The 11,733-nt window shown below is 41.6% G+C and overlaps 1 protein-coding gene across 1 annotated transcript in view; it reads right to left on the reverse strand.

Moving 5' to 3' along the window:
- zmym4.1 (zinc finger MYM-type containing 4, tandem duplicate 1) overlaps positions 1–9,983 on the reverse strand; it is a 23,427-nt gene extending 13,444 nt beyond the window's left edge. Inside the window, exons 1-13 of the mRNA XM_017307517.1 lie at positions 9,773–9,983; positions 8,695–8,814; positions 8,367–8,443; positions 8,117–8,263; positions 5,889–6,121; positions 4,632–4,821; positions 4,354–4,557; positions 3,399–3,549; positions 2,682–2,797; positions 2,443–2,610; positions 1,701–1,851; positions 431–603; positions 212–356 (exon numbers count right to left, since the gene is read on the reverse strand). Coding sequence (XP_017163006.1) covers positions 212–356; positions 431–603; positions 1,701–1,851; positions 2,443–2,610; positions 2,682–2,797; positions 3,399–3,549; positions 4,354–4,557; positions 4,632–4,821; positions 5,889–6,121; positions 8,117–8,263; positions 8,367–8,443; positions 8,695–8,814; positions 9,773–9,983 — 2,086 coding nt within the window. The remainder of the gene's footprint in view (positions 1–211; positions 357–430; positions 604–1,700; positions 1,852–2,442; positions 2,611–2,681; positions 2,798–3,398; positions 3,550–4,353; positions 4,558–4,631; positions 4,822–5,888; positions 6,122–8,116; positions 8,264–8,366; positions 8,444–8,694; positions 8,815–9,772) is intronic.
- Positions 9,984–11,733: the final 1,750 nt, after the last annotated feature.

Below are 11,733 nucleotides of genomic sequence, written 5' to 3' on the forward strand. Positions count from 1 at the left end.
TATATACACAAATGCTGTTAATGTTTCCTTATTTTAACGAGAATTTTATTATTTGCATCTTTTAATGCATTTCTAGTATAAAAAGGATCAAGAAAAACTGGCATTTTTTATCTGATTAAGCAACAAAATAATGAATGACTAATTGTTTAATATTTTTTAACAACATTTTCATGCTCAGTAAATGTGGAATAAAGGTAAAAGTGGTTTGGACCTTTGCTGACTTCGCCCTGGGCCGCCGCCCTATCGCAGCAGAACTTGAGCAGACAGCTGATGCCACAGAAATGTTTGACCTCCCCAAGCAGCGGCAGGCTCTGCTTCAGCTTCCCTTTACGCCCGCAGCTGTCGCACTTTGCTACCTGCAGGGGGCGCAGTTACAGCATCGTCACTGAAAGCAAACGGAGGCTTCGGCGCGCGGATCGCGGCGGCTTACGTGGCAGAACAGCATGGTGTATTTGGAGCGGCACTCCTCGGAGCAGAACTCCTCGATGGAGCCGCCGTACTGGGCCGTCACCAGCTTCTTGGACACGCAGTGGCAGTAGACGCAGGACTGGCAGTGCTTCCCCCAGTTCTTACTCAGCTCGTGTCTGAAGAGGAGCTTACAGCCTGGAAACGGGAACAGAACGCGGTTCTGCATCAAAATAATACAATTTCTGAACAGTTTCTGGTTCAAATATCCAAGTGCGCTTTAACTAAGACAAAACTAACTTAGAAGAAACATCTCAGCAGAAATACGAGCTCGTTTAACATTTCCCTAACGTTGATCTCACTGCTCGTTCCAATGGAGCATTATTTCACTTCCAACATGAGAAAAATGTCTCAATATAATCTGCCAGTGGAAGTAGACATTTTTAAAATCAACATTAAGGATTTATTGACTAATACGGTCATTGCTGAAAAGTACATTTGGTAAAATGTTGTGGTTTTTGCAGTGTAGTGTTGGTAGAGTGTCATTCACTGCAAAAAACGAAATATTTCTGGTGCAAATATCTCAGTACACTTGAAATAAGACAAAACCAAGTTATGAGAAACTTTTCAGCTTGTTTAAAGTCACTAATTCTCGAATGTGGATAAAAATTGCTACTTTCAGACTGTTTCACTAATAATATGGAAAAACTCGTTAGTGAAACGTTTATGAAAATTCAGTAATTGACTGAAAACAAGCTCCTGTATTGTGCTGAAAAGTTACAATTCATTTGTCAAAGTTTTAATTGGGAGATGAACTGATGTGAAAATATGGGTTGATATTAAAACTCGATCGATATTATCTACGTACATTTCTCCAACATTTCCCACAATGTGTAAAAATCCACTTCGCTGCTGATATTCTTCAAGCTCCTCTGCTCAAGTTAAACATCCCACAATCCTGTTCTGCATCACCATCACATGACCAAACAGGAATCAGGCAACCAAACCCCTCAGGACCAAAATAAAAAAAATTACGAAATTTCCCTTTGCACATTTTTAAAATGAGTCAGCATTCAGTCAGGAAGTAAAAAACCTGAATTTAAATGAGAAAAAATGTTAAAGTTCAGATTATAAAGTGACAAGTTACATGATTTAAACTAAAATGAGTCAAACTAAATGGTTGTATTGCTGCGTTGTTGTACATTCGAAACTAGAAAGAGGATAAAAGCCCTGATATTTTTCCAACATTTTGTTTTCTGCGCATTTCCCCATGTCGGTGGAGCCGCTGCGCTCACCGTCGCTGCAGAAGTAGCAGTCCTTGTTGTTGATCCTCTTGGCCTCTCTGGTGATCTTTTCGATCTTGCAGTATTCACACAGACTCATCACGGCGTTGGCCTTCTTGTACTCCATCGAACAGTCGGAACCGCACAGGAAAATGATTTTATCCTGGAGAAACATGGGAACAATCACTCCGGAGGGAGAAAACCCGACTCTGGGATCATTTATCCGTTTGGATCAGGGGGTCCAGAGTGCATCTTAAAATAATACAAATGTGGCCTGTAGATGCAGATGGACACTTTAATTTGTAAGTTTCTTACAATAGGAAATGCAAAGTATTTGTCTTTTGATAGCCAAGCTGTGCCAAAAGGTGAAACCATGAATATTCATAGACTTTTACTGAAATGATTGATTAAACTTGGCTAAATAGAATTTGAAAGAAAGCGGCCCGGATCATGTTCAGTCGAGTCGAAACGAAACTCAAAACTAGATGCTTTTCTTTCAATACAGCAAACATGCTAAAATCTACCATGGAGTATTAGGTCACTGGAAAATTTCCAGCAAAAAAAATAAAAAAATATCTAATTTTGAGTCATCTCTGAAATTTTCTACAAAAAACTTGAAAATTTCTGAGTTTCAAGGAGAAATGTAATCTCAATTAACGACTTTTTGGTGGAAACTTTCAACTTTTTAATGTAAAAAAAATACAAAATTCGTCATCAAAGGTTTAGTAAAGCGTGGCGTCTCGTTTCCTGCTACCTTCATCTGGATGAGCTCCGGTTTGGAGGTGACCACCTGGCTGCACTGGAAGCAGTTGAGCTTCAGCGCGTCGACCAGCTGCGTCGGCGTGGCGGTCTGGGTCTGGGCCGACCCCACCGGCAGCTTGGTGAAAACGTTCAGCTGCGGCTGGCTCTTCTTGAACTTCTCCTGTGGAACAGAAACAATGTTAGGGTTTCGCCTGCAGAGCGAATGAAGCGGCTGCGTCGCGGCGTCTCTACCTGGAACGTCATGACGCACGGCATGCTGCAGAAGTTCCTGATGGAGGTGTCCGACATGGCCAGGTGGTACGAAGGAACCGTGTTCTTCCCACAGTTGTCACAGTTTAACCGAGCTCCTGCAGAGGAACGTTCGAACCGAAACGTTACTAAAATATAAAAGTTCAGTCACAAAAGAAGCTGATGGAATATTAGGAACGTTGTGATCTCTGTTCAGTCCATCCACTCCATCTATAAAACTGTTTGTCTCACGTGTTTCCAGCTGCTTCACACTTGATGATAATGGAAGAACTAACATGTCAAACTATTGCAACATTGAACAAAATAAGAACTAAATGTATAAAAAAAAGTGGAGGTACAAATAGTTTGCTTCGTGTTCTTGCAATTGGCAGAAATTTAAATATCGTTTATCCATTTCTGTGTTGGTTTCGTCTTTTTTTTACTTGTTTATGTAAAGATTAAAAATTACCTAAATAAATAAACTGTCTCGTTAACGTAAATCAGCTGCTTTTCAATCTCAACTGATCATAAAATATCTCAGCAGAAAGAAACATCAGAGTGTAAGGAAACGGAAACATTCACCATCTACAGGAATAACATCCAGTTTGGGAGAATCCCAGAATATTGACGTTTTAACGTCACAGAGAATCAAAGATAACTCTGCAGAGTTTTCATCTCCCTGCTTTGACGTCCAGCGGAAGGAAACGTGTGCAGCCACACCTGAAGAGCTGACGCTCTGGACCTTAAACGCCATCAGGCAGCTGTTGCTGCAGAACATGTTGACCGACTCGTCGCTGTTTTTGTTGCTGAACATCTGGGGGAGCATGTGAGGCGCGCGGCACATGGTGCACGGCAGAATCACCTTCGTTTTCTGGCAACAAACGAAAAGCAGTCAAGTTTATTTCAGCACTGAGGCAGTTCTTGGTGCTTTACATCATGAAAACGTCAAACATCAAACATCACCGTCAACCAGAGTAAGAAAAATCCAATTAAGTGTCATCATTAAAATCGATACACATCAAATTTGTTGATCAGTTCGTCTAGTGCCTCAGAAGTTTTAGTGCTAAAATTTCTGGGAAAAAAATCTTATCAAGTGTTTTGGGTGTAGATCTTAGAGAAAATATCCAAGTACTCTTAAAATAAGACAAAAAACTAACTTATGATCAACTTTTCAGCAAGATATCAGATCTTATTTCAAGTAAATACATCCTTATAGATTTTAAAAAGTACTAGTTTCACTAAGATTATTTCACCAGCTACACATTTTTCCCATGTTGGAAGTAAATAACATGACAGTGAAAATAGTTTTTTATCAACATTAAGAATTATTAAGAAATGTACTTGTAAGTTAGTTTTGTCTAAGTGTAATAACTAGAAACCAGACTAAAAATACTTAGTAAGATTTTGTGTTTTTGCAGCGTAGGAACTAGTTTCAGGTCAACAATTTGTTAATATTGATAAAACACCAGTTCTACTGGGAAAAATGTCAAGTTATAAGTGAAATCATCTGTGAACCTAGAACCGTTTTTTGATCAATTATTTACTTAACCAGTCTCCTATTTCTTGCTGAAAAGTTACTTGCAAGTTAATATTTTATTTGTAGTGAAGTGTCTGCAGTAGGAAGTGGAGTGAAACTCGTGTCGGCGGGTCAGGCAGCGGCGAGGCGTTCAGGTACCTCCTTGTATTTGGCCAGGCAGTCCATGTTGCAGAGCGTCTTGCTGCTGTCCTCCAGCTTCAGCATGACGGGTTTGCTCTGGCAGAACGAGCCGCAGCTGGCGCAGCCCGCCATCGTCAGGTTGTTGACGGTGCGGAAGCGGTTGAAGCACGCGTCGCTGCACATCTTGTGGACGGTGCCGCGCAGGATCACCTCGTGTTTGCTCTGCGGAGAGAGCAGAAAAATGTAGCTTCACAGCGGCGAGCCGGTAGAACCGGGTTCTGGTCCGCTGAACTCACGGTGCTGAATCTGGAGCACATGCTGCAGAGCGACTGCGTCTGCGGCGCTTTGCACGGCGCGGCGGCGGCGCGGATGCTCTGCGTGTGTTTCTTGTAGTTGAAGGAAGTGACGCAGTTCTGGCTGCAGAACTCCTTCATGGCGCCGTTGGCGTCTGGAGCCAGAACCGCATCCTGGGTCCGGAGGATCGACCTGGAGGAGAGCAGCGCAGCCGCGTCTCAGAGCCGATCGAGACCCGATTGGCTCAGAGGGCGGCGTGGCGATAAAACCACCTTATTCACTAAAAACAGATTTGGAAAATCTGGATTTTTCCCCTCCTGGTGTTTCCAGTGTCAGCGGCCCACGGCGGCCATCTTGTTTAAAGCTTCTGTTTAACTGACTTTTAATTCAAGTCACGTCTGTGACAGAATATCAGGACCAGGCCAAGATTTTTTTCACTTTCAGTTACGAGAATCAAATTTGGACTTAAAGTTCATAATTATTACATTCTGTGATAAAAATAAAAGTGATGCCAACTGTTTATTACAACTTTTTAGGTCATTTTAGCCCCACAAACAAACAGTGCTCTTGATAAACATTCCCGTTTATAAAATGTCTCTTTAGGACACAAGTCATAAAAATGTGATTTCTGTCACTAAACATCATTTAATCATATTTTCAAATCTTTTGATACATTTTAACTGAATTAACAGTGGAGCAAAATATTAAAACCAACAATCCCAACAATATGGATAGTTTTAGTTTTTTAGTTAATGGGAATTTATTGTGACAGTGGTGAATCAATATCTTGTGAGAAATTTATCGCGATAAATCGATAAATGATTTGATAATCATAATATTACAAGAAAATAATGCTGGAACAAAATCGTCATTTTAGGGAAACTTCAACATGAAAAATAACATTTAAATCAGAAATGTTCTGAAGTTATACTTTGTTGTAAGTTTTACAGATAATCTAAATATTTCATCTTTTAGCACATTAGCATGAAATTATCATCAGCTGCAGAACTTTGAAACAATTGAGCAAACTAAGAAAACTGATTTTTGCTTTTTTCATTAAAACAACTTAATTTTAATACCTTTTCTGGCAACATTGGCATCTTTATTCTAATATTATGACTATTCTCATATTTTGGTCCTAATATTCCATCATATAATCCACAGATTGAGATAAAAAGCACTTTCTGAAATATTTTCTGTCGTTTGTAGCTCCTCTCTTTAGAAAAGTGAGGATCAGGTTTTTGGCAGCGTGTCGTTACTTTTGGCAGAAGACGCAGGACTTGGTGGCTCCTTTGGAGGAGGGCAGCGACGCGGAGAGGCAGGAGGTGGAGCAGAAGAGCGCCGGCGAACCCTTCCTCTGGAACGCCGTCTGTCCTTTCATCAGGTTCTTCCTGCAGTTGGAGCAGGACATGTGGACGGAGGACGGGTTGACGCACGGCAGCGTTTCTCCGGACGGAGACACGGAGAAGACCGAGCCGATCCGCAGGTCGTCCTGTCGACAAGAGGAACCGGAGACGACGTCACAAACACCAGACGCCATCTTCCTTCTCAGCAGCTGGGCTGCGATGGCAACCGAATTATTGGTTTTGGATCAAAGCAGCAGCAAAATGCATAAGTAGCAGACAGAGTATGAACGTTTTTATTTTTTCCGTTTTCTCTGACTGTCTTCTTAAATCCATGATTAGCTGGTGAATTATGTTATTTTTCTAGATTATTTGAGAGAAAGATTACATAACTGCATTGGGCTTTTTCCTTTTCCTGTATTATTATTTTTTATAAGATCTTTGATCTGTATTTTAATCGTGCCAAACAAAAAAAAACACTAGAGTATTGGGGTCATTGCAGCCAAAGCAATAATAATGAATCCACAAAGAAGGAAATAAATTTTCTCCAAAAATGTTATTTAAAAAAAMCCCAATAGAAAAAGCTGAATATTCTCACAGTGAAAAGACCTAATAAGAAAATGTTCCATGATTAAAGGAACATTTAAATCATGGAACATTTAATAAATATTGTTATTTTTAACAATAAAAACCAAGATATTTTCTRAAATATCTGCATCCTGTCTGGTTCCGATCCTGGAAACAGAACGGATATTTTCTGCATCTCCTAAATTTGCCACTTCAGTCAAACAATAATAATAATTTTGTTCTAATATTGCAAATKTATGCCTCTAGTCATGGAAAATTATAATTTTCAGAGAATTACCAGATTTTTTTCCTATAAATATGAAATTAATCTAGAAATATTTACGTTTTATGTTGGAAATTTGTTCCATGCAATATTTATCTAAGATGGCCCAAATACTCAGTCATATGCTCCATTTTTGTTTTTATTTTTTTCAAATTTAKATTTATGTTTTTAAAATTCACAAAGCAGAAAGTCAACATCGATTTAGTTTTATCTGGATAAATGTTTCTCTGAAGGATTTTACTGAAGATTTTTTCACTGACTTGAAAAGAACAAACATCTGTTAATGTTTTTAAATCACGGTGTTAAGGTCGGATTAGTTCAGTGACTTTGACTAGGCCTGCAGGATTTCAGAACATCTTCCAACAGCTGGGACATCAGCCTATTTTCTTCTCCTTCTCATAAGGGCCTCCATCACTCTGTGACCTTTAACCTCAACTCCGAGTCAAACGTCTCTACGAATAGACTGCAACCATTCTTCTTTAGCATAAATAGTTAAAAGATACATATTTTTTAAGCCGTCTAGCCTCCAGGTTCTGAATCCCAGTTCAGTATTGAGGGTTTTTTCCTGGTAAAACTTTGACTTCCTGTGTTTTAGCCCAGTGAAGTGCAGACCGTCCTCAGACCCAGAGGAGTCCAAGTCCTGCAGAGCAGCAGCTTTTCCCAGCTGCAGCAGAGCCCTGATAACGAGCTGCTCGTTGGATTCAGGTGCTGCAGCTGGCATGCATCCAGCAGCTGCAGCATCCCAGCTGCTGTACTGCAGCTGGGATGCATCCAGCAGCTGCAGCACAGCAGCTTTCACACATGACAGCTGCGGTGCTGCAGCAGGCGAATGCCACCCAAAGCCGACTTTTTCACGGCGATCTGAACAGTCYGATCATTTCAAGCGATAAAGTCTGATCTGTTCTGCTTCCATATGTGGAACTAAATTGTATCTGATTGTTTTAAAAGGAGATGCTTTTCCGTTGACCATAAAATTGAGCAATTTGACATTTTTAAAATAAATTTCCTTAACTGAAACGCCAATTCTAAAAAAAAAAAAAAACAAAAACAAAAAAACTCAGACTTTATATCAGCTTCCTTCATCTGCTTCTGATCTGGAGACGATACTTTCAGCTCGTTACTGAATAACTTTAAAATCCATCCATCGTGGCGGCCATCTTTACAGCCACAAACAGAGCGCTGCTGCGTTCTTCTCCTGCACATGCGGGTCTCAAACCGTTTACACTGAAGTCTGATTGTGGTTTGGTTTAATTAGTTTTGTTTTTTCTTTGGATGAACTCACGCGTGAACTCACCTTGGCGGGTTCGTCCTTCACGYTGGCCGTAGACGTGGAGGAAATCAGCGCCTGTTCGTATTCCTCGTCCACCGGCTCGTCCTTCACTTTGGCCAGAGGCGGCGAAGGAGACGACTTCCTGTTTTCGGTCTCTGTCTGCCCCTCCAGCTTCAGGGAAAAAAAACAAAAAACACTCAGACTTCAACGACGACCAGAAGGAAGAAAGAGTTAGCTTTGAAAAAAAAATATTTTTGTCCGAAGAGCGACTTACAGAGTCTGATCTGGGGAAGGACAACTTCACCACTTTCATCCCGTTGACCACGGCAGCAGGCGAGGAGCTGTCTCTGCCTGGACACAGGAGGACAAAAACGGGTCCAGTAYGAGAGAAATTTTAAAATAACATTTTAAGAGCTCAAACTAACTTGTTGATTMATTTTTGGTGTTTGAAGATTTCATTTTTGGACGAAGGTTTTTTGTTTTTAAAGCTGAATTATGGTTCCAGACCCATAAAGACAAACACTGAGCCGTTTGGTCTTTGCTACATCAGATCCGTTCCTCGCAGCCGAAGCGGCGCTGCTCGCTGCYGTCGGCTCGCCTACCTGTGCTTCCCGCTGACGGAGACGGAGAYGAGCTCGACTGCATCAAATCTGAAGCTGACGGTTTCACGTCGGCTCCCTCCTCCTCTTCCTCAGCGGAGTTTCCGTCTTCCAAGGTGGAAACTACGAGGGGAAATAAAAACAAAGACATTAATCCACCGCCTCAAACCTGAAAAGTGTAACAAATGTTGCAGTTTTGGCCCCAAATCAAACCGAGTCCATTAATGCCCTGCGCTGTAGCCCACATCTTGCTTTTGGAGCGTTCACATTCAGACCGAACCAGAGKTCACTTCAACCGAAGGTTTGTAGGCGGAGCGAAGTCTGCTTTTTGATTACGAATTCACGCCTCCCCGACCGGACCGTTTAGGAAAACGGATCGAAGCCGTGATGCCTTCACGCCTTCGTGCTGCTCGTTCAGTCACATCACTGCTGCTCTGCATGTTGACCGTTTAYATCCAGTTTTTCTCAGGGCGTGTTTAGGGCTGGAACACATCTCACCATATAAACGTTTCATATCAGTCGATATCAATAATTATTGAATAGTTTTTGTTCTAAATATCTGAAATACTGCCAAATCGAGATGCAGCCTTTCCTGTTTTACCCTCAGTTTCCTCCAGAGATGGAAAAAAATCTGAAACTGCTGCTGTGCAAGTTGCTCAGCAGGTTGTTGCTTGGTAACCAGAGTTGAGGAACTTGAAACTGCTTGTTGCTCAGCAGCTTGTTGCTAGGTAACCAAAGAGAGAGAGGCTTAGTTGATGCCACCATCCTAGCTTAGATAGCCACACAAGATGGTGCTCTGCCTACATCTCCCAGAATGCTGTGCGGTTCTGGATCGGAGTTTGGTGAAATTGTTGAACATTTTATTAGACGCATTTTCAACCGATATTGATAGCATATCTATTACGATGTTTATTGTTATTGATTGYTTTTACATTGACCACATAATTGCACAATTAGACATTTTCTTAATGGAAACACAGCAATTTCTCAAAAATTCCCATTTTTTGATAAAGTTTTGATGCATGGTGAGGTTTTTTTTTTTGGCCATATCAAGATTGAATGGAAAAACTATGCTGCGTACCTGTGTTTGTGTTTGTAGGCGAGCGGTCCTGCTCCTCATCCTCCTCCTTCATCAGAGCTTCCTGCTCCATCTGGTCCACCGTCCCGATGTCCATCATCTCGTCAAGGTCGTCGGCTGCAGACGCGCTCAGCTTAGCAGCAAACGACGATTTCTCCTCTGATGTCCTGCTGTCCTCTTCCTCCGCCTCCATCCTGCTCTCTTCCTCCTCCATGTTCTCCTCTTCTTCCTCCTTCCTGTTCTCCTCCTCTTCCTCTTTTTTGTTCTCCTGTTCCTCCTCTTCCTCCTTCCTGTTCTCCTCTTCCTCCTCCATTTCATAGTTTGTCTGTTTTTCGTCCTCTTTCAGATCAGTCTTGGTGTCCATCTCGCTGAYGTCTGCTCCCTCCATCGTCTTGTCCTCTTTCTCCTCCGGTTTTTCTTCGCTTTCCTCTGATTCGTCAACATAAACCATTTTCAGCACATCGCGAGGAGAAACGGCCTCTGAAGAAGATTCATCGTTTTTAAGTTCGTCATTTTTGGCTTCCTGACTTTCTGTCTCGTTCTCACCGCCGCTGCTGTCCTCTTTGTGCTCGGACACAACGGGCGAAGCTTCGCCAACAGACTTCTGATCTCCTGCATCCTTTGACGTTCCTGGTTCTGATACGGCGTCTGTGGAGTCACTGTCTGTTTCCTGTGTCGCCTGAGAAGAGAAACAGTTGTTTAGATAACAACAACATGACACTTGTTCTTACTTAAGGTTATGAAACTTTGAGAATCTATTAAACAGTATCTCAGCGTTGCTGAATCTTATTTTTTATAAAATATTTAACCATTTATACTCACCTTTTTTGATGCCTCAAATCTGAATTCAATTATGTTTAGTCAGAAATGTCGACTCAAGAGTAAATATTATCTTATGCTCACTCATCTATCCACACGTCAGTAATAAAAAATATTAATTTACATAATCTTTGCATATAAAATGTTTTATAGCTGGGGTTTTTTTTTTTAACTTGTGGTCATAAAACAACTAATCGTATTCATGAATCAAAAATCGCCAATGGCCAGGCAACTCTCGCGATGTCTCCCTCTTTGATTACAACACAACTTTACCACGTAGCTAGTATCAATAAGCTAAAGGTAACGTGGATGGACAAAACATTTAGAGACTGTGTAGCAGATAAAATAAACAAAAGCATAAATTACATCGTGTTGATTTGTCTGAGTTTTTATTTTCCTTTTTCATTTTTGCAATCTCGCGATATTTGTTAGCGTTTTGCTGCAGCGGCTGCAGGGTCAGCTTGAGCATGATTGCTTTGTTTTTCTCTCTCTGAAATGCACATTTTTTGCTTCATCCATGATCGCTAAACATCTAAACCGCTCAATAGAAAGCAGAACCTGTGGCTAACCGACCGCCTGCTAAGCCAAGCTAGCCTTTCTGTTTATCCCCGTTGTCCGGTTAGCTACCAGTATCTCCGCTCTTTGGTCTCAATAAACCGTTTCTGACCCCTCAGACTCGCTCCTTCCCCTGCTGGGCGTATCTGGGCCCGCTATGAAGAGCTTGTTCCAGCCTAAGGCAGCGTGCAGACTGTAGCTTACCGCGCCGCTGACCTGGACCTGATAGCTGGCCTGCTGCTCGGCTCCGTCTCCAGCTTCCGCCATGTTTGCACCAGAAACTGTCTGAGATGGAGCGTTTTCTCCTCCGGTCGGTTGTAAATCTGGAAAACTACTTCACATTTATTCCAACTACACGGCTTTTTTGCAGAATGCCTTTTTTGATTCTTCTTGGCGTTTATTGTCGGTTGGTAACGCTGTGGAATTACACATTACCGCCCCCAAGCGGTAGCAAATAAAATCAGCGTGTTCGTGACGTCACGGCAGGTTATTAAATCGAATCACTTGAGTTATGGTGAATTCACAAACGTTTTATCCACGTTCACAACAAATAATAAATAATGTAGTAAACACATACGCCCGCGACTAAT

Source organism: Poecilia reticulata, linkage group LG11 (genome assembly GCF_000633615.1).
Source record: "Poecilia reticulata strain Guanapo linkage group LG11, Guppy_female_1.0+MT, whole genome shotgun sequence".
Lineage (NCBI taxonomy): Eukaryota > Metazoa > Chordata > Actinopteri > Cyprinodontiformes > Poeciliidae > Poecilia > Poecilia reticulata.